This window comes from Typopeltis vanoorti, chromosome 9 (genome assembly GCF_054136105.1).
Source record: "Typopeltis vanoorti isolate ZY-2024b chromosome 9, IOZ_Tvanoo_1.0, whole genome shotgun sequence".
Taxonomy (NCBI): Eukaryota; Metazoa; Arthropoda; class Arachnida; order Uropygi; family Thelyphonidae; genus Typopeltis; species Typopeltis vanoorti.
This window is the reverse complement of record NC_143557.1, coordinates 135,139,644-135,159,391: the sequence shown is the minus strand read 5'-3', so window position 1 is coordinate 135,159,391 and position 19,748 is coordinate 135,139,644. Positions and strand designations below refer to the sequence as shown.

At 34.6% G+C, this 19,748-nt stretch overlaps 1 protein-coding gene across 2 annotated transcripts in view; it reads left to right on the top strand.

The window, feature by feature from the left end:
- Window positions 1–19,748, top strand: part of Ctu2 (Cytosolic thiouridylase subunit 2) — a 170,379-nt gene that overhangs the window by 49,841 nt on the left and 100,790 nt on the right. For both annotated transcript variants that reach the window (XM_090398131.1, XM_090398130.1), the window contains exons 5-6: window positions 2,817–2,926; window positions 19,286–19,452. In XM_090398131.1, coding sequence (XP_090254257.1) covers window positions 2,817–2,926; window positions 19,286–19,452 — 277 coding nt within the window. The remainder of the gene's footprint in view (window positions 1–2,816; window positions 2,927–19,285; window positions 19,453–19,748) is intronic.

Genomic DNA, 19,748 nt, shown 5'->3' with positions numbered 1-19,748 from the left:
GTTCCAGCAAGTTTATGCAGTATGTTATTTCTAGTTCTGAGTTTGGCAGCAATATTGGAAAGATGTCTATTAAAGGAGAGGGGTCTTTCCAGATACTTTGGATTAAAATTGTGTGGTAGTATGTTCCCATTTAGTGGCACTCTTAAGATGTCTTGTGCCATGCTATTGTTCAAATGGAAACAGCATGTTTCAGTCTTGGTAGTGCTTGGAATAAAACGCCACTTCTCAAGCACAGAAGTTCTGGTTTTGGAATGCGATGCATAAATCATCAGCAACCCTCGACACTGCAAGGTAAAAGAGGGAAAGGAAGATGAGATGAGATATATAAATTGAATAGAAGAGGGGCCAGAACTTACCCTTGTGGGAGTCCATTGTTAAGTGTATTTGGCTTGCTCATATCGTTATCTATAACTACCTGTGTTATTCTATTAGATAGAATAATATTGATCAGATAATTACCTAAAATCGTATGATAGAGGGAACCTGGGGTTTGAGAGTGTTCTGTAATCAAGGTAGGTACTTTGCTTCCCAGTCATTTAAGAAGGTTTGTATGCAAAACTAGAGTCAATGATGATGTAAAGTTTGGAGCAGTACCATAGTGAAGAAGTTTTGGGAGGATTGATCTGAATTTTATGTTTATGTGAAATTTTTACAGTAGCATTCTTTCTGGATGTTAATTTACAACAGGAACTGACAGTTCTCTCTTCACATTTATTTACTACAAATGTGAAAAGAGAGTATGTGTATCACTCCTGTGTGCTTAATCTATCTCGATGGAATGAGAGTCATCATGTGAAGTCAAACTGTCACAGATCACACATCATATTTTGCCTTGAAAATATTCAGCGTTGGAGCATTTACCAACCACTCTGGTAATGCATTCCACTCATTCACTGCTCACTATGCAAAAATTCTCCATTTCATTTCTTTAATCTTATATAATTTTCAGGAATGACATCGCATTCTCCCACTACCTGTTACCCTATTCAGTAATCTGCCCTGATGGCTCCTCTCATCACCTTGTATGTCTCACTCAAGAGCTCACAACAAACTTCAGAAGTGTGCTCCCCGAAGTACATCTCCCAACAACACCAGGCCATTTACTTCATAGATGAGATAATGGCTTGGTATTGCTTTGGTTTGATTGGTTAAGTGGTTAACAGTTCTGATTTCCAACCAGTAGGCTGTGGGTTTGAATCCGGCTGTTGGCACTGATTGTCTTTAGGTAGGAGATGAATTTCATTGCCCAGTATGAGACCACTGTTCTCTATGTGTGGTCTCTAGAGCAAGATTTTCAGATTATGTAACAAAACAAAAATAATAAAATTAAAGTACCAATATACAAAAAGTACGAAAGTATTATAGCTTTTCAACTTTTTGTGGGTAGAAGTAACATTAAAAAAAGTCCTTAATTGGCTACCTTCCAGAAGGATCCTTATTCCATGCATGGAAGTGCTTCATTGCCAGCTACAAACCCATGAATATAATTTATGGAAGACAAGGTACTCCATTAAAAACAAGCTTACTCCGTTGTCATTACAAAGTGTTATCAGGTGCCTTGCTCTTCTAACTTAATCTACTTAAATCAGACAGGAGTGCTCAGCTGAGAAGTAGATCACAATACTCATCATATAATCCTATGTAATTGACATTAACATAGGATTCTTTAGAATAATACCAGATTGTTTCATTGAAGTATTTTCATTATGGACATTCTATTCCCAAAGTTTTGGAAATTGTAATTTCTAGTTTTGTAAAATGATTTCTCTATCTCTCTTCCCAATAGATTATAATGCTATCAGGAACTTAAGGGAGAAAAAATCATCATCATCAAATTCCTGCCATGTACCCTCAAGGGGTGTACAGGATATGATAGTACTACATGAAAAAAATTACATTATTATTAATTTCCTATCTACAATTTTCTTCCAAATCAGTCTGTTACTTGTCAAGACTCCAACATTATCAGATCTTATATTTCTATCGTCTAAAGCACTTTGTACCGTATCAATCCACATATATCTCGGTCTTCCTCTGGGTCGTTTTGCTAATCTTTCTTCGCCCATTCTGTTTAAGTGACCATACCACCTGAGATTAGCTCTGCTAACGCAGGGAGGAAAAAAAAAAAAAAAAAAAAAAAAACATTGAACACAAATACATGTGCATTTGTATTTAAAATAGATAACCATTGTTACAGCAATCAGCTATAGGCATTTGCATCCGAATTTCTCATTGTTCTTTTAGTTTGGGTATTCATGATGATGCATTAATTATTATTATTTTTTTTTTTTTTCACTTTGTTCGAGTATTCTTTCTTCAGTAATGGAAAACATACAGATTTTGCTACTATGTCAGAGAATAACTCGCAGTATTTTGCAAATTTCCACTCACTGATTAGGAAATTCTAATTAGAATTTCCTAATCAGTGAGTTATTTTTTATACATATTCTTTTAGTTATTATATTCTTTTAATTATAGTACATGTTTTGAGTAACTCATTGAGAAGTCTTACATAATGACTTCACATGAATTTTTCTATGTAACATTTGGCAACACCATCATCATCATCACTTATGCAGAAATCTAGTTAGCGCAATGGATAAGGATTTAATTTCATTGAAAAGAACAGATGCAATTAGTGTTTTTAATAGCCATAAATATGGAACAAAATAGTGATTGTTATACTCTGATTATCTTCAGAATTCAAAATATCAGTAGTCAAAGGAGTTGTCAAATGTTAAGTAGTTTTACTATGAATTTTTGGAGTTCTTGTTTTTAAGATTGATTTATTATATATTTCATTTTAATGCTTTCAGATGGTATATCATTTTCTTTATGTCCAGAAAAACGGTTGAATAATTATCAAGAAACGTGCCTTTTAATGTTAAAATCTGGATTTCCAGCTTATGTGTCCTTTTTAGAAATGGTAAGGTCTTAAATGTACAATAAAAATAACTGTTTAAATGCATAGAAGATTAAACAAAGTTGAAAGAAATAAATCATTGAAATAAATTATTTATTGCATTTTCTGTTTTTCTGCATTTTTAAAATTTATTAATCTCATTTCCAAAAATAAATCTATTTTATGTAACTTAAAAATGAATATAGTGTGAACATAATGTGATGATAATAATCATTATTATATTGGCACCTTCGTGGAGTCCTAGGACTAATTCACCATTCTACACCGTTCCACAGTATGCTAATCTATCTGCTAAGTGTTTTTATTATCTGACTGGTTTCCTTATTTTGTAGAAGAAAAAACGTAAGTCCCCCCCCCTCTCATCCTGAAGACCAAACTAATTTTTAGTTTAAAAGCCCTTATAAAGATTAGAACCCTCTTCTAATCATTAAATAATCATAAAACATTGTCATTATTGATTGAGTATGTTGCCTCCATCATCATTATCATAAAATTCCTGATGTAATATCTGTATACCCTCAGACGTGTACAGATATATGATGGTACCACATGAAAAAGCAACATCATTACTAGCTTCTTATCAATTTTTCTCCAAATTAATCTGTTATCTGTCAAGACTCCAGTATTATCAGATTTTATATTTTTGTTTTCTAAGATACTTCTTACTGTATCAGTTCACTTACATAATCTTCCTCTGAGTTTTCTTCCTACCATCCTGGCAAAGAGCACTTGTTTTCTGTTTAAGTGACCTGAGATTACTTCTGTTCACATGTTCTGAATGCTAACAGTGTTGAGTTCTTTCCTAATATCCTTGTTTTTAATATGATATCGCCATTGTTGCTGTCTGTTCACTCCCCTAATCTTTCTCAGAACTCTCATCTCTGTGAGATCAAATGATTTTTATTTCTAACCCAGCTCTCAGATCCATATGTTCAAATTACGAGGGCTGTTCAATAAGTAATAAGACTAATTTTACTGTCGCGAAACCACTCATCACAATATTAATTTCTGTGGAATAAAGAAATGTTGCTGTCTGTATTAACAAAAGAGGCTGATAGATGGCATATACGGGCTGATGTGCCAGAGTGTCACGTGACTAAACGCAAGCTTGTTTTGGTGTGCCTACGAGCCGCAACCAGTCGTCGAAATGGAAGCGTCCTTGGAACAGCGTTATGCGATTAAATTTTGTGTGCGTTTGCAAAAATCGGCATTGGACACTTTTAACATGATACGTGAAGCTTTCCACGATGAAGCAATGTCGAGGGCAAGTGTTTTTCGCTGGCATAAAACTTTTAAGGAAGGAAGGCAAAATGTGGAAGATCTTGAACGTGAGGGAAGACCTTCAACGTCCATCACAGAGACAATGATCAACACAGCAGTGATTATCATCAAGGAGGATCACAGAATTACAGTACGCCAGCTGCATGTTGTCCTGAATATTTCTGTGGGAAGTGTTCACTCAATCATGGCTGAACATTTGGGACTGAAATGTGTTTGCGCCCAATGGATTCCCAAACTCTTGACACCGGAGCAAATGCAGCACCGAGTGGATGTGTGCACAGAATGGAAAGAAAGACTGGAACGAGAAGGCAACAACTTCTTAAAGCGCATCGTTACAGCAGATGAAGCTTGGTTGTATCACTATGACCCTACAATGAAACAACAAAGCAGTGAATGGAAGCATCCATCTTCGCCTACCCCCAAGAAAGCAAAAACTGTAAAATCGGCTGGTAAAGTTATGACCATAATGTTTTTTGACTATGAGGGCATTGTTTACCAACACGCTGTAGAACCTGGGAATACTGTAAATGGCTCATACTATGCAGATGTTTTACAGACAATGGTACAGCACGGCAAAAGGAAGCGTCCATTGCTGAAGAATGGCTTCTTATTGCACCATGATAATGCAAGACCACATATTGCTGGTGGTGTAGTGGACGTTTTGCAGAAGAACAACATAGATATCCTACCACACCCACCATACAGTCCTGATCTTGCACCGTGCGATTTCTGGCTGTTTCCTCAGCTCAAGAAACCACTAAGAGGCCACCATTTCGAAAGCAACAAAGCATGTGTAAAAGCTGCGGAGGCAGTTTTGAAAGAACTGTCAAAAACGGACTTTCACGTGTGTTTAAGAAGTGGACTCTTAGTGGTTTCTTGAGCTGAGGAAACAGCCAGAAATCGCACGGTGTGAGATCAGGACTGTAAAAATAATCAAAACACTAATACAATTTGAAAAAATTGCATTAGTGTTTTGATAAATAATCAAATATTTTTTAATTTGAAAAAATTTGAAAAAATTTTTTTTTCTCTATTTGAAAATCTAATTTGAGAAAATAATCTAAACACTAATGCACCGTGTCTCACAGTAGTTACTTTGAAAAGACCATGTAAATGATGACGATTAAAGGTGATCTGTTTTCTGTATAAATATAGTCTCATAACTTATTGAACAGCCTCCGTAGTTTGAATACCATCTTGTATACAGCTAGTTTAGTGTTTTGATTATTTTTTCAAATTTATATAAATTTATTATATAAATTTGAAACATCAGTTTCAGTTTTCAGAACATCAGTTTTAAAAACTTCTTAAAAATAAGAAGTTTTTAAAACTGATGTTCCTTTTTAGATATGTTTTGCAGAATACATAAATACTTATTTTATTAATTTTACTTGTCCTTCTGTTATTCCTGAAATTCTAGCTGGATGTATTTTTTTTTTGGAATCCTAACAGAAATTTATTAGGCTATCTCAAAATACAATATGGCATTTAGGATTGAATGTTAAAATGTGTTCTTGTGATTTTGCTTTTCATCATTTGCTAATATCAATCCTCCAGGGATGTAAGCATACTATGATAATCATCATCACCAAATTCCTGACATGTACCCTCAAGAGGTGTACAGGATATGATAGTACTACATGAAAAATTTACATCATTAGTAACTTCCTATCTACAATTTTTCTCCGAATCAGTCTGTTACTTGTCAAGACTCCAACAGTATCAGATCTTACATTTTTATCGTCTAAGGCACTTTGTACCATATCAATCCACCTATATCTTGGTCTTCCTCTGGGTCGTTTTCCTGCCAACCTGGCAGAGAATGCTTGTTTTGCTAATCTTTCCTCGCCCATTCTGTTTAAGTGACCTGAGATTAGCTCTGCTAATGCATTCCTGGATGCTGACAATGTCAAGTTCTTTCCTAATATCCTCGTTTTTAATATGATATTGCCATTGATGCCATCTGTTCAATCTTTCTCAGGACTCTCATATCTGCAGTCTCTAGTCTTTGGTGAAGGGTTTTACTTCTGACCCAGCTCTCAGATCCATAAGTTAAAACTGGTTTGAACACGTCTTGTATACAGCTAATACAGCTAACTTCCTACAATACCAGCTTTGTTGATTCTGTTGTCTATTTCCATATTTAATTTAACATCTAGAATACGTAGTAATTCTAGAACTTAGAGTAATTATTCTGGATTGCCTATTAATCTTCCGGTCTTTTGTTAATCCTATTAAGGCACTAAAATTCCTATTACTGCCACCGCTGACTTTACTCTCAGCCGCCTATAAGTTTTCTCTTCATCCCCGTAGTGTTTTGAATGTCCTGCCCTTGAGTCTTTGTTTACTTTCACCTTCCTTTTATATACCTTCCTTCTTCCCACCTAAACTTGTTCTCTCGTCCAACTCATATTAATTCTTTACTTCCAATTACCGTAGCTCACGCCCTAAGCTCGTGCGTTCTATTTTATTTCTGTCTCCATGGCAACGAACAAAACGTAAACATAAGCATTATATAAGATTATACCTTTACACTCAGTAATGAAAAATAATAACAAAAAATATTACAGTTACTTAATTTTTTCTTCTTCACTTTCATTTACAGTTCACATAAGGCACATAAAAGTTACATACATTGAATATCTTATAATATTCCTAAGGAATATAGCAATAAAATAAATGGTATTTTCTACAGAGTCCTTCCATTAACATAACATATATTAAAATTATATAATTAAATAATAACTGATAAAATTCAAGGAAAATACATGAATAACAAATCTTAAGCAATGGACTAACAAATAATATATAACAAGTCTTGCTTAGGATATGGTAGATTATGTTAAATGTGAATGAAGAATAAAAAACATACAAAATAATTTCATTCACAGTTTAACACTGCTTAAAAACTTCGATTGTATGAAAACTATTTTCAAATTGTTTCTGTGAAACCTCTTTGTGCTTGTCAGTGATTAAATTTTCTTCATATTCTTTAGGATCTTTCCGCTGTGCATCTAAATTTAGCAGGTCGGAATCACTCAACTTCTCAGAATGAGATTTAATTAACTTAGATTCATTTCAAAAGCCTCTAAAATCATTTGCACAATGTGGAAGAATGTGCTTCCAAACGGCTTGCATATTGCTAGCAGTAATTTCATTCGACTTTGTGACTTTATAACCAGGCTGAGATTTCTCTAATTTGGTTAGAAAAGTCTTGGAAGGCATTCGCTTCCAAAAAAGGCCGTTTTCATTGACATTAAATATTTGTTGATCACAATAGTCCCCTTCTTACACAATTTTCTTCAAAATCTCTGGATATCTTCTTATCTGCACTTGCAGCTTTGCCTGTGATTAGAACATTCTGTAGGCTATTTCACTTTTTGAAACGCACAAATCACCCAGCACTAACGTGGAATTCTTCTTCTTTTCCATCATTGATAGCCCTTTCTTTCCAGGCTACAAAGAGACAATGCTTTTGATTTAATAATGTCAGTGTTTAACACGATCCATTTGGTTACAATCTTCGATCCATGTAAAAAGAAGTTTCTCTACTTCAATCATTATGATACTTTGATTTCAAGTATGATGATGTATGATGAACTTGAAGCAGCTTTACTTTTCTCTTTGTATTCAGTAGTTGATTCACTTATATTTGTGTTCTTGTCCTAACTTTGCTCTGAACTCACCTTGTTCATTTTTCTTTATTATTTCAATTTTTCTTCCAATCAGATTACTTTTCGAATCATTTTCACACTTCTATTTTTTGCTCACTAATTCTTTTGCTCATGATTAAAGGTTAGGAAAATAATTTAAAATAAAAAAATTAAGGAAAACAATTGCATGAGATATGATCAGCAAAATGCTATGTAAAGCAGATGACATAAATTTTGGCGGTAAATTTGGAACATAGTGTACATGGAAATAGTGTAGTATGCCATTAAAAAATAACTTTGTAAAATGTTTCAAATCGGTAACTAAATTATTTCATCCTAGTGTGTGATTTTTTAAAATAGTTAGCCCTAAAAAATGTCATCATCAAATTCCTACCATGTACCCTCAAGGGGTGTACAGGATATGATAGTACTACATGAAAAAAATTACATCATTACTAACTTCCTATCTACAATTTTCCTCCAAATCAGTCTATTACTTGTCAACATTATCAGATCTTATATTTCTATTGTCTAAAGCACTTTGTACCGTATCAATCCACCTATATCTCGGTCTTCCTCTGGGTCGTTTTCCTGCCAACCTGGCAGAGAACACTTGTTTTGCTAATCTTTCTTCGCCCATTCTGTTTAAGTGACCATACCACCTGAGATTAGCTCTGCTAACACATTCCTGGATACTGACAATGTCAAGTTCTTTCCTAATATCCTCGTTTTTCCTTTAGTATAATCTTTTTTTTTTAGGTCATGGCATTAATATGTCCCATTGTCCAATTCTCCATTCTGATATTTGCCCACTTCATATTGCCTGCCATTCAAAAAGGTTATCTTCATATTTTGTGTTGAATACTCTAGTTACTTCTTTTCATTGCTCATTATTGCTAGAATATCACTTTGCTTATTATATCACCACCTAACCCATTTTTGTCTTCTTTTTCAGCAACTCTTATTATGCAATCTGATATCCAGTTTTTCTGGTGGTCATGTTTCTCTTCCATTGATACTGTTGTGTCGTCCTATCTTGCTGACTGATCTAATTATGATGGTCAGTTGAGCTTATCCTTACTTCTTTAAATTCCGATTTTTATTTGTCAGATGTTGATTGATACTGATCTGAATATAAAGAAATTTATATTATCCTGCGCCACCTTATATTCAGATTAGTCTCTATGATATAGAGGAATCAATCATCAACTAACGTTTGCAATCTCACTTTACTACAGGCTGAGGTTAATATTATCTTTTAAGGCTTCCGCAAGGTCCGATAAATTTTTTTATGAGCGGTGCAATGAAAGGAAATCAGGCAAACATCAAATTGAATTCAATAAAACAAAACATTTAATGCAGGATTATATAACATGTACATCCAACTATAACTTTCTTAACAAGATAATGCAATTGAACAAATCCAATATATCTCTGGGATACGGGTAGCTATTCAGTTAGGTTTTAAAATTAAAGCCAAAAATCTTAGATCTTATTATTCAAGACAAGTATTTCTATCACAACCTGTCTCTATTCTATGAGACAAATCACAACATCTACACATCGATTTAGTCTAGTGCTTAGAATAGATACAATGCATTAGATATCAAACATTCAACTCTCAGTTCTCTATATTCTACCAATTAATAGAAAATAGTTCTCACAATTCAAAGTTTCAGAATTCACAATAAATATTTTTAAAGTTGTGGTTCTCTAATTCACTTCTAGTCTATAAACATTCAATTGAATTACAAGGCAATTATCAATTCACAGGGGGAATACTTTAGTGTTTCATTCCTTCGACTATTTATAGTTAAACACCTCAGCTAGGGTATAGATATATTATCATCATCATCATCATCAAATTCCTGCCATGTACCCTCAAGGGGTGTACAGGATATGATAGTACTACATGAAAAAAATTACATCATTATTAATTTCCTATCTACAATTTTCCTCCAAATCAGTCTGTTACTTGTCAAGACTCCAACATTATCAGATCTTATATTTCTATCGTCTAAAGCACTTTGTACCGTATCAATCCACCTATATCTTGGTCTTCCTCTAGGTCGTTTTGCTGCCAACCTGGCAGAGAACACTTGTTTTGCTAATCTTTCCTCTCCCATTCTATTTAAGTAACCATACCACCTGAGATTAGCTCTGCTAACACATTCCTGGATGCTGACAATGTCAAGTTCTTTCCTAATATCCTCATTTTTAATATGATATTGCCATTGATGCCATCTGTTCACTCCCCTAATCTTTCTCAGGACTCTCATATCTGTGGTCTCGAGTCTTTGATCAAGTGTTTTACTTCTGACCCGGCTCTCAGATCCATAAGTTAAAACTGGGTTGAACACTGTCTTGTATACAGCTAATTTAGTGTTCCGACTAATTTCTCTCTTATTCCATATGAATTTATTCAATTGACTTCCCACCATACCAGCTTTGCTGATTCTGTTGTCTATTTCTAAATTTAATTTACCATCTTCAGTAAAAATCGTGCCTAAATAGCTTAAATGTTTTACTTGTTTCACAGGTTCTCCATTCACAACACAGTTGACATTTTCAATGATTCTGCCTATTTTCATTGTCTTTGTCTTTTTATTGCTGACCTTCATACCATATCTATTACAACAGCTATTCAATTTAGTCAAAGAATCTTGCAGACTTGTGGCGGATTTATTTAGAAGTATAACATCATCCGCATAAAGCAAAGAGCTGACATTAACATCTCCAATTTTGATATCATGCTTAATACCACTTTCCTTCATAATGTGATCCATATAGATAATGAATAACAGAGGGGATAATGTACATCCTTGTCTCACACCAGATTTAACATTAGATATATTAGGCGGAATTAACTTTAATCTGCTTCACACTGGATGTAAAAAGGATAAGTCTTACCGGGTTACAACTTCTGCACATTGAATTCACTTAGACACACTTTTAAAATTCCTGTTAACAAATTATCGTGAGGAAACACAATTGCTAACTGAAATATTAAACACAGAGCTACATAAGTCTTGACACATTAGATTTACATCATGTGCTAATTCCTTATCTTCCACTATGTATTGACTTCAGCTCTGTAGCTTTCTTCCCTCTAATCATTAGGAATCTATCGTAATATCAGAATTCCATAGAGGTAGTTTTTAATGCCTATTTATTCCCGGTCCTTTCCTTGTCGATTTTTCCACATATCTCAACTCGCCTTTCGTTACACACGACCAGTCTCTTCGCTGTCCCTGAGCTTTCTCTCCCTGTTTACTTTCATTTTCCAATTAACTCTGTTTATTCTTTCGGCCAAAATCTGGTTCTAGCCAGTTCAGCTTACATCTACAGGCTTCTCTCCATATCATAGCCGTTCACGTTCTAAGCACACGCTAGCTAAAAACAATTCCGTTTCTCCTTTACTAGCCAATCAAATTCAATCAGAAGAATTACATAAAATCATATCAGCAGAATTCCACATATTTACATTCTTTTTTTTTTCATCATCATCAAATTCCTCCCATGTACCCTCAAGGGGTGTACAGAATATGATAGTACTACATGAAAAAACTACATCATTACTAACTTACTATCTACAATTTTCCTCCAAATCAGTCTGTTACTTGTCAAGACTCCAGCATTATCAGATCTTATATTTCTATCGTCTAAGGCACTTTGTACCGTATCAATCCACCTATATCTTGGTCTTCCTCTGGGTCGTTTTGCTGCCAACCTGGCAGAGAACACTTGTTTTGCTAATCTTTCCTCGCCCATTCTGTTTAAGTGACCATACCACCTGAGATTAGCTCTGCTAATGCATTCCTGGATGCTAACAATATCAAGTTCTTTCCTAATATCCTCGTTTTTAATATGATATTGCCATTGATGCCATCTGTTCACACTATAATCTTTCTCAGGACTCATATCTGCAGTCTCTAGTCTTTGGTCAAGTGTTTTACTTCTGACCCAGCTCTCAGATCCATAAGTTAAAACTGGTTTGAACAATGTCTTGTATACAGCTAATTTAGTGTTCCGACTAATTTCTCTCTTATTCCATATATTAATTTATTCAATTGACTTCCTACCATACCTTTGCTGATTCTGTTATCTATTTCTATATTGAATTTACCATCTTCACTAAAAATCGTGCCTAAGTAGCTGAAATGTTTTACTTGTTTCACAGGTTCTCCATTCACAACACAGTTGACATTTTCAATGATTCTGCCTATTTTCATTGTCTTTGTCTTTTTATTGCTGACCATACCATAACTATTACAACAGTTATTCAATTTAGTCAGAGAATCTTGCAGACTTGTGGCGGATTTATTTAGAAGTATAACATCATCTGCATAAAGCAAAGAGCTAACATTAACATCTCCAATTTTGATATCATGTTTAATACCACTTTCCTTCATAATGTGATCCATATAGATAATGAATAACAGAGGGATAATGTACATCCTTCTCTGACACCAGATTTAACATTAAACCATCTTCCTGTACTTCCTTCAATTCTAACTGCTGGCTTACAACTCTAAGAAAGCTAAACAGTGTGTAAAACTAGCTAAACAAAAGTCATGGGAGGACTTTGGCAAGAATATAGAAAATAAATATCAAGAAGGTGGGAAAATATTCTGGAGGTTGTTGAAGAAGCTTAGGAATGGAGGAAAGAGTGCTAAAAGTAGTTAGAGATGATAAAAGTGACATGAAAATGGGAGAAAAAGATATCCTTGAAGTATGGAGTAAATACTTTGAAAAACTGCTAAATGAAACAAGCAGCGATGACAACACAGTGTTAAAAAACACTGACCAGGCATGCAGTCAGGAATACATATCCATACTTGAAGTAGAAAAAGCCATCAAAGGCTTGAAATGTGGAAAGGCAGCAGGAGTAGATGATATTCGACCAGAAATGCTGAAGTATGGTGGTATGAAAGTCTTACAGTGGCTGCACTGCATAGTTCATAAAGCCTGGACAGAGGGACGAATTTCCGATGATTGGAGTAGAGCTCTCATAGTACCCATATATAAAAAGGGAAATAAAACTGAATGTGAGAATTACAGAGGTATTTCCCTACTGAGTGTTCCTGGCAAGATCTATACAAGTATACTTGAGAAACGGTTGAGAAGAATTGTGGAAGAAAAGCTTGGTGAAGAACAAGCTGGATTCAGGCCAAACAGAGGCTGTCAGAATCAGATCTTCACTTTACGACAAATAGTCGAGAAAGCATGGGAATATACAAAGATCTGTATTTAAGTTTTGTCGATTTGGAAAAGGCATATGATAAGGTGCCAAGAGAGAAGCTATTCAATACACTACAGTTATATGGTGTCAATGGGGCATTATATCAAGCAATACTTAGTCTTTATTTGAGTTGTAAGTCAGCAGTTAGAATTGAAGGAAGTACAGGAAGATGGTTTAATGTTAAATTTGGGGCAAGACAAAGATGTACATTATCACCTCTGTTATTCATTATCTATATGGATCACATTATGAAGGAAAGTGCTATTAAACCTGATATCAAAACTGGAGATGTTAATGTGAGCTCTTTGCTTTATGCGGATGATGTTATACTTCTAAATAAATCCGCTACAAGTCTGCAAGATTCTCTGACTAAATTGAATAGCTGTTGTAATAGATATGGTATGAAGCTCAGCAATAAAAAGACAAAGACAATGAAAATAGGCAGAATCATTGAAAATGTCAACTGTGTTGTGAATGGAGAACCTGTGGAACTAGTAAAACATTTCGGCTACTTAGGCACGATTTTTACTCAAAATGGTAATTAAATATAGAAATAGACAACAGACTCAGCAAAGCTGGTATGGTGGGAAGTCAACTAAATAAATTCATATGGAATAAGAGAGAAATTAGTCGGAACACTAAATTAGCTGTATACAAGACAGTGTTCAAACCAGTTTTAACTTATGGATCTGAGAGCTGAGTCAGAAGTAAAACACTTGACCAAAGACTAGAGACAGCAGATATGAGAGTCCTAAGAAAGATTAGTGGCATGAACAGATGCCATCAATGGCAATATCATATTAAAAATGAGGATATTAGGAAAGAACTTGACATTGTCAGCATCCAGGAATGCATTAGCAGAGCTAATCTCAGGTGGTATGGTCACTTAAATAGAATGGGAGAGGAAATATTAGCAAAACAAGTGTTCTCTGCCAGGTTGGCAGGAAAACGACCCAGAGGAAGACCAAGATATAGGTGGATTGATACGATACAAAGTGCCTTAGAGGAGAGAAATATAAGATCTGATAATGTTGGAGTCTTGACAAGTAACAGACTGATTTGGAGGAAAATTGTAGATAGGAAGTTAGTATTGATGTAATTTTTTCATGTAGTACTGTCATATCCTGTACACCCCTTGAGGGTACATGGCAGGAATTTGATGATGATGATGATGACTTACAACTCAAATAAAGACTAAGTATTGCTTGATATAATGTCCCATTGACACCATTTAACTGTAGCATATTGAATAGCTTCTCTATTGTCACCTTGTCATATGCCTTTTCCAAATCGACAAAACTTAAATACAGATCTTTGTTATATTCCATGCTTTCTCGACTATTTGTCGTAAAGTGAAGATCTGATCCTGACAGCCTCTGTTTGGCCTGAATCCAGCTTGTTCTTCACCAAGCTTTTCTTCCACAATTCTTCTCAACCGTTTCTCAAGTATACTTGCATAGATCTTGCCAGGAACACTCAGTAGGGAAATACCTCTTTAATTCTCACATTCAGTTTTATTTATTTCCCTTTTTATATATGGGTACTATGAGAGCTCTACTCCAATCATCGGGAATTCGTTCCTCTGTCCAGGCTTTCTGAACTATGCAGTGCAGCCACTGTAAGACTTTTATACCACCATACTTCAGCATTTCTGGTCGAATATCATCTGCTCCTGCTGCTTTTCCACATTTCAAGCCTTTGATGGCTTTTTCTACTTCAAGTATGGATATGTATTCCTGACTGCATGCCTGGTCAGTGTTTTTTACCACTGCGCTGTCATCACTGCTTGTTTCATTTAGCAGTTTTTCAAAGTAATTACTCCATACTTCAATGATATCTTTTTCTCCTGTTTTCATGTCACCTTTATCATCTCTAACTCCTTTTACAGCCCTCTTTCCTCCATTCCTAAGCTTTTTTAACAACCTGCAGAATATTTTTCCACTTTCTTGATATTTATTTTCTATATTCTTGCCAAAGTCCTCCCATGACTTTTGTTTAGCTAGTTTTACACAGTGTTTAGCATTCTTGCATTTGTCTCTATATTCTCTAAGAGCACAAGCTGACTTATTTGACAGGAACTTTTGATAGGCTTTCTTCTTTTCCTTCACTGCCTCTTTAACTTCCTTTGTCCACCAGGGAGTTCTGATTTTTTTATCCTTGCAGACAACCTCACCACATGCCTCTTTGGCAGAATCAATCAATGTGTTCTTCAGAGTTTGCCACTGAATCTCCAAGGTTTGATTCCTGTTCTCAAACTGTTTCATTTTTTTTTTTTTAATAATCTTTGTGTATTTTAGTGCACACTTCCAATTTCAAATCCTCTGTACACTCTGGTGTCCTGCACCAGGGAGAAAACATCACTATCAACAATAACATAGTCAATGAAACTTTTCTTATTCCTTGCCTCTTCTCTCCATGTGAATTTGTGCACATTTTTATGTTGGAACATGGTGTTAGTGATAACCAGTCCATGTCCTGAGCAGAAATCCAACAGATATTTGCCATTATTATTAGCTTTGCTCTTTTCTCCAAATTTTTCCAAAATATTTTTTTATGTCTGACAATCATTTCCTAATCTGCTATTTAGATCCCCAACAATTTCAAATCCTCTGTACACTCTGGTGTCCTGCACCAGGGAGAAAACATCACTATCAACAATAACATAGTCAATGAGACTTTTCTTATTCCTTGCCTCTTCTCTCCATGTGAATTTGTGCACATTTTTATGTTGGAACATGGTGTTAGTGATAACCAGTCCATGTCCTGAGCAGAAATCCAACAGATATTTGCCATTATTATTAGCTTTGCTCTTTTCTCCAAATTTTCCCAAAATTTTTTTTTATGTCTGACAATCATTTCCTACTCTGCTATTTAGATCCCCAACAAGGATCAACTTTTTCTTTTTCATTGTGTCAGTTGCTTTTTCTAAAGCCTCAAAAAATTCCTCCACTTCTACCTCAGTAGAACCTTCTGTGGGACCATAGGCACAAATAAGTCTCATTGTCCAGTTCCCCAATCTCATATTTGCCCACAGTACTCTACTTGAGACTGACTGCCATTCAAGAAGATTAGCCTTGTATTTTGTGTTGAATACTATGGCTACTCCCTCTTTTCCTTGTTTGTCATTGCCTGAATATAACATTTTTTATTTATCGCTCAGAAAGATCTCACCAGTTTTGGTCTTTTTTGTTTCAGTCACCCCTATTATGTCGATCTGGTACTTATTTAATTCCTCAGCTAGCTCCATTTCTTTGCCATTCAGGCTTCTTACGTTGATAGTACCAATGTTTAACTCTGGTGATGTTGAGTTGGGGTTTGTTTTCAGATTTGTTCCAGCAGCTGACTTTGCTGTTCGCCCTGGTTCCCTGGCGAAAACAAATAGGGCCTTGTTTAACCAGGTGACGCTCCAGCCGGCATGAAATTTTGTCATGTTGTACCATCATTTTTTATTTTGGTTTAACCAATAAGAATACAGTTTGGTCGGCTAAATCCCAAATTGCCAGCCCATCCTCGTTCGTTCAGTATCCAAGAAGATACCCAACAGGGTGCACCACGAGAAGGTTAGGATTGGACATTAGAGGTCAGAAGCCCTGGTCGGTTCTCCGCATTACTTTAAAGGCTATGTGGAGGTCTCCTCTCAGTTATACAGCTTTGACCCTTAAGCAATAAATAAAGACATAATCCGTAATTCACATAAAATACATTTAAATATGATAAATACAAATTCTTATAATATATATGCACAGCTTCTTACAACATTAACATAGGAATAAATAAAATAAATTGAGTGACATTTTAATACAGAGTCCTTTCAGTACTAATACATATTCTAGATTAAATAATCAAACAATAATAAACAAATTCAAAGTAATTATATGAATAATAATTTACAAGCAAGAGATTAACATCAAATAATATTTACAAATGTTGCTTAAGTTATGGTAGATTATGTTAAATGTGAATGAAGTATTATTCTTCTGAAATATCTTCATTCACAGTTTAACAAACCATTTTTGTCTTCTTTGTTTCAGCAATGCTTATTATGCGATCTGATATCCAGTTTTTCTGGTAGTCATGTTTCTCTTTTATTAATACTTATTATAAAGATGGTGCCAGTTTTGAACTCTGCTGATGTTGAGTTGGAATTTGTTCCATTAGCTGATTTTTCTCAGTTCTCCCTGGTTCCCTGCCATAGGCAGTAGAGCTCTTGTTTAACAGGTCGATGTTCCAGCTGGCATGAAATTCTATCATGTTGTACCATCATTTTATTTTCTTTAATCCAATAAGAATACAATTTGGTTGGCAAAGTTGAGTTGGAATTTGTTCCATTAGCTGACTTTTCTCAGTTCTCCCTGGTTCCCTGCCATGGGCAGTAGAGCTCTTGTTTAACAGGTCGATGTTCCAGCTGGCATGAAATTCTATCATGTTGTACCGTCATTTTATTTTCTTTAATCCAATAATAAGAATACAATTTGGTTGGCAAAATCTCAAATTGTCAGCACATTTTTTTCTATTTAGTATCCGGGTAGATACCTGTTAATGGGCTGTATCACGAGAATGTGAGGATGGAACTTTAGTTCGGAAGTCTTGGTCATTTCTTCACATTGCTTAAAAGGCTAAGTGGAGATCATCCAGTTTTGACACTTAAGCACCCCATCTATACATTCTAGCTGACTGAAGTAATTACTTTAACAGATTGCTAAATGAAACAAGCAGTGATAGTTGGGTGGTAGAAAACATTCAAGAGGAATGTAGTTCATAAGTACATATTAATACTTGCAGCAGAAAAGCGATGAAAAACCTGAAATGTGAAAAGGCAACTGGAGTAGATGATATTTGACCAATAATACTCTAATATGGAGTTATTAACATTTTACAGTGGCTGCACTGCATACTTCAGATCTTGTTTGTTTGGTTGAATTCCAGATGGTTGGAGTAGAGCTCTCACTGTACCCATCTACAAAAAGAGAAATAAAACTGAATGAAAAAATTATAGAGGACCTTCTCTACTGAATTCCCAGTAAGATTTATGCAAGCATACTTGAGAAAAGGCTTAGAAAAATTGTGGAAGGAAAACTTGCAGAAGAAAAGCTGGATTCTTCAGCCAAAACAGAGGTTGTCAGTATCTGATTTTTCAATTTAAGACAAATAGTTGAGGAATCAATGGAATACTACAGGGATCTGTATCTGACTTTATAGATCTGAAAAAATCATATGAGAAGGTGTCAAAACACTACAGTTAGCTTTTGTAAATTAGGTATTATATCGAGCAATACATAGTCTCTATTTACAGCATAGTCTCTATCTAGCAACAAGTCAGCAGTAGTTTGAATTGAAATAGGTATAGGTGGATAGTTGGGTGTTAAATCAGATGTGAGACAAGGGCACACATTATCTCCACTATTATTCATCTTCCATGTGTCTTGCATTATGAAGGTTGATAACTGCTCTAATAAATAGGCAGGAATATTAGAAACATCAACTGCATCCTGAATTGAGAAGGTATAGAACAAGTATTAAACATTTCAGCTATTTAATTATGATTTTTAGTGAAGATGGCAAATTAAATATAGAAACAGATAATAGAATTAGTGGAGCTAGGGCTAGTTTAGTAAGGAATATGAAATAAGACAGAAATTAGTCTGAAACATAAAGTAGAGTGTAGACAGTGCTCTGTTATGAAATTGAAAGCTGAGTTAGAAGTACAACAGTGATCAGAAACTGGAGACCACAGATATGAGTGTCTGAGAAAAATTAGGAGACTTAACGGATGGCATTAGTGGCTGAATCATGTTAAAAATGAAAATATTAGGAAGCAACTTGACATTTTTAGCATTCAGGAATGTGTGAGCAGAGCTAATCTCATATAATAAGATCACTGAAAAATAGATGGGAGAGAAACAATTAGGAAAATAAGTTTTTTTATTTTTTATTTTTTTTTTTTTAACCAGGATGGTGGGAAGAAGATCAAGATCTAGGTGGGTTGATAAAGTAAGAAGTGAATTTGAAGACTGGAATATAAGATCTGATAATGTAGTTCTAACAATTAATTTGTAGGAAAATTTTCAGTTTGTGTTGCATAACTTACTTTCTAATTTTAGTAAGTGGAAAAAACTTTTTACAACATTTAACATAAATTTATTTATTTATTTTATTGATTGATTTTATTATTTTTTTTGTAAACAGGCATTTAGGAACGATGAAGAACCTATAATTTTTCATCGAATTGAAAATATTGATTTTCTGAAAGAACTGAACTCACCACTTTTAGCCGAGTTAGGTAGGAGAATGATAAATTCTCTTGAGACATTTAAGTCTCTTACAGCTAAGGAAAGTTTTTTAAAATATTTGAGGTATGTTTGCTGTATAATTCTAAAATGTTCTTGTATACTTGTAGCTGTTTTTTAACTATAGGACATTATTAAACAGATTAGTTCGAATGAAGGTGCTTGTTATTTTTTATTTTTATTTTGACTAATTACAAAAATGATTGTATTTGGAATTATCAAATCAATCAACCCATAATGTCAACATAAGAATTTGTTGACTACTGACTGTTTTACTTCCTTAATCCTATCCTATGAAATTCAAAAGGGTTCAGGGTGTGAGAGAGAGAAAACTCATTTTACAGTATTAATCTGAGGATTTT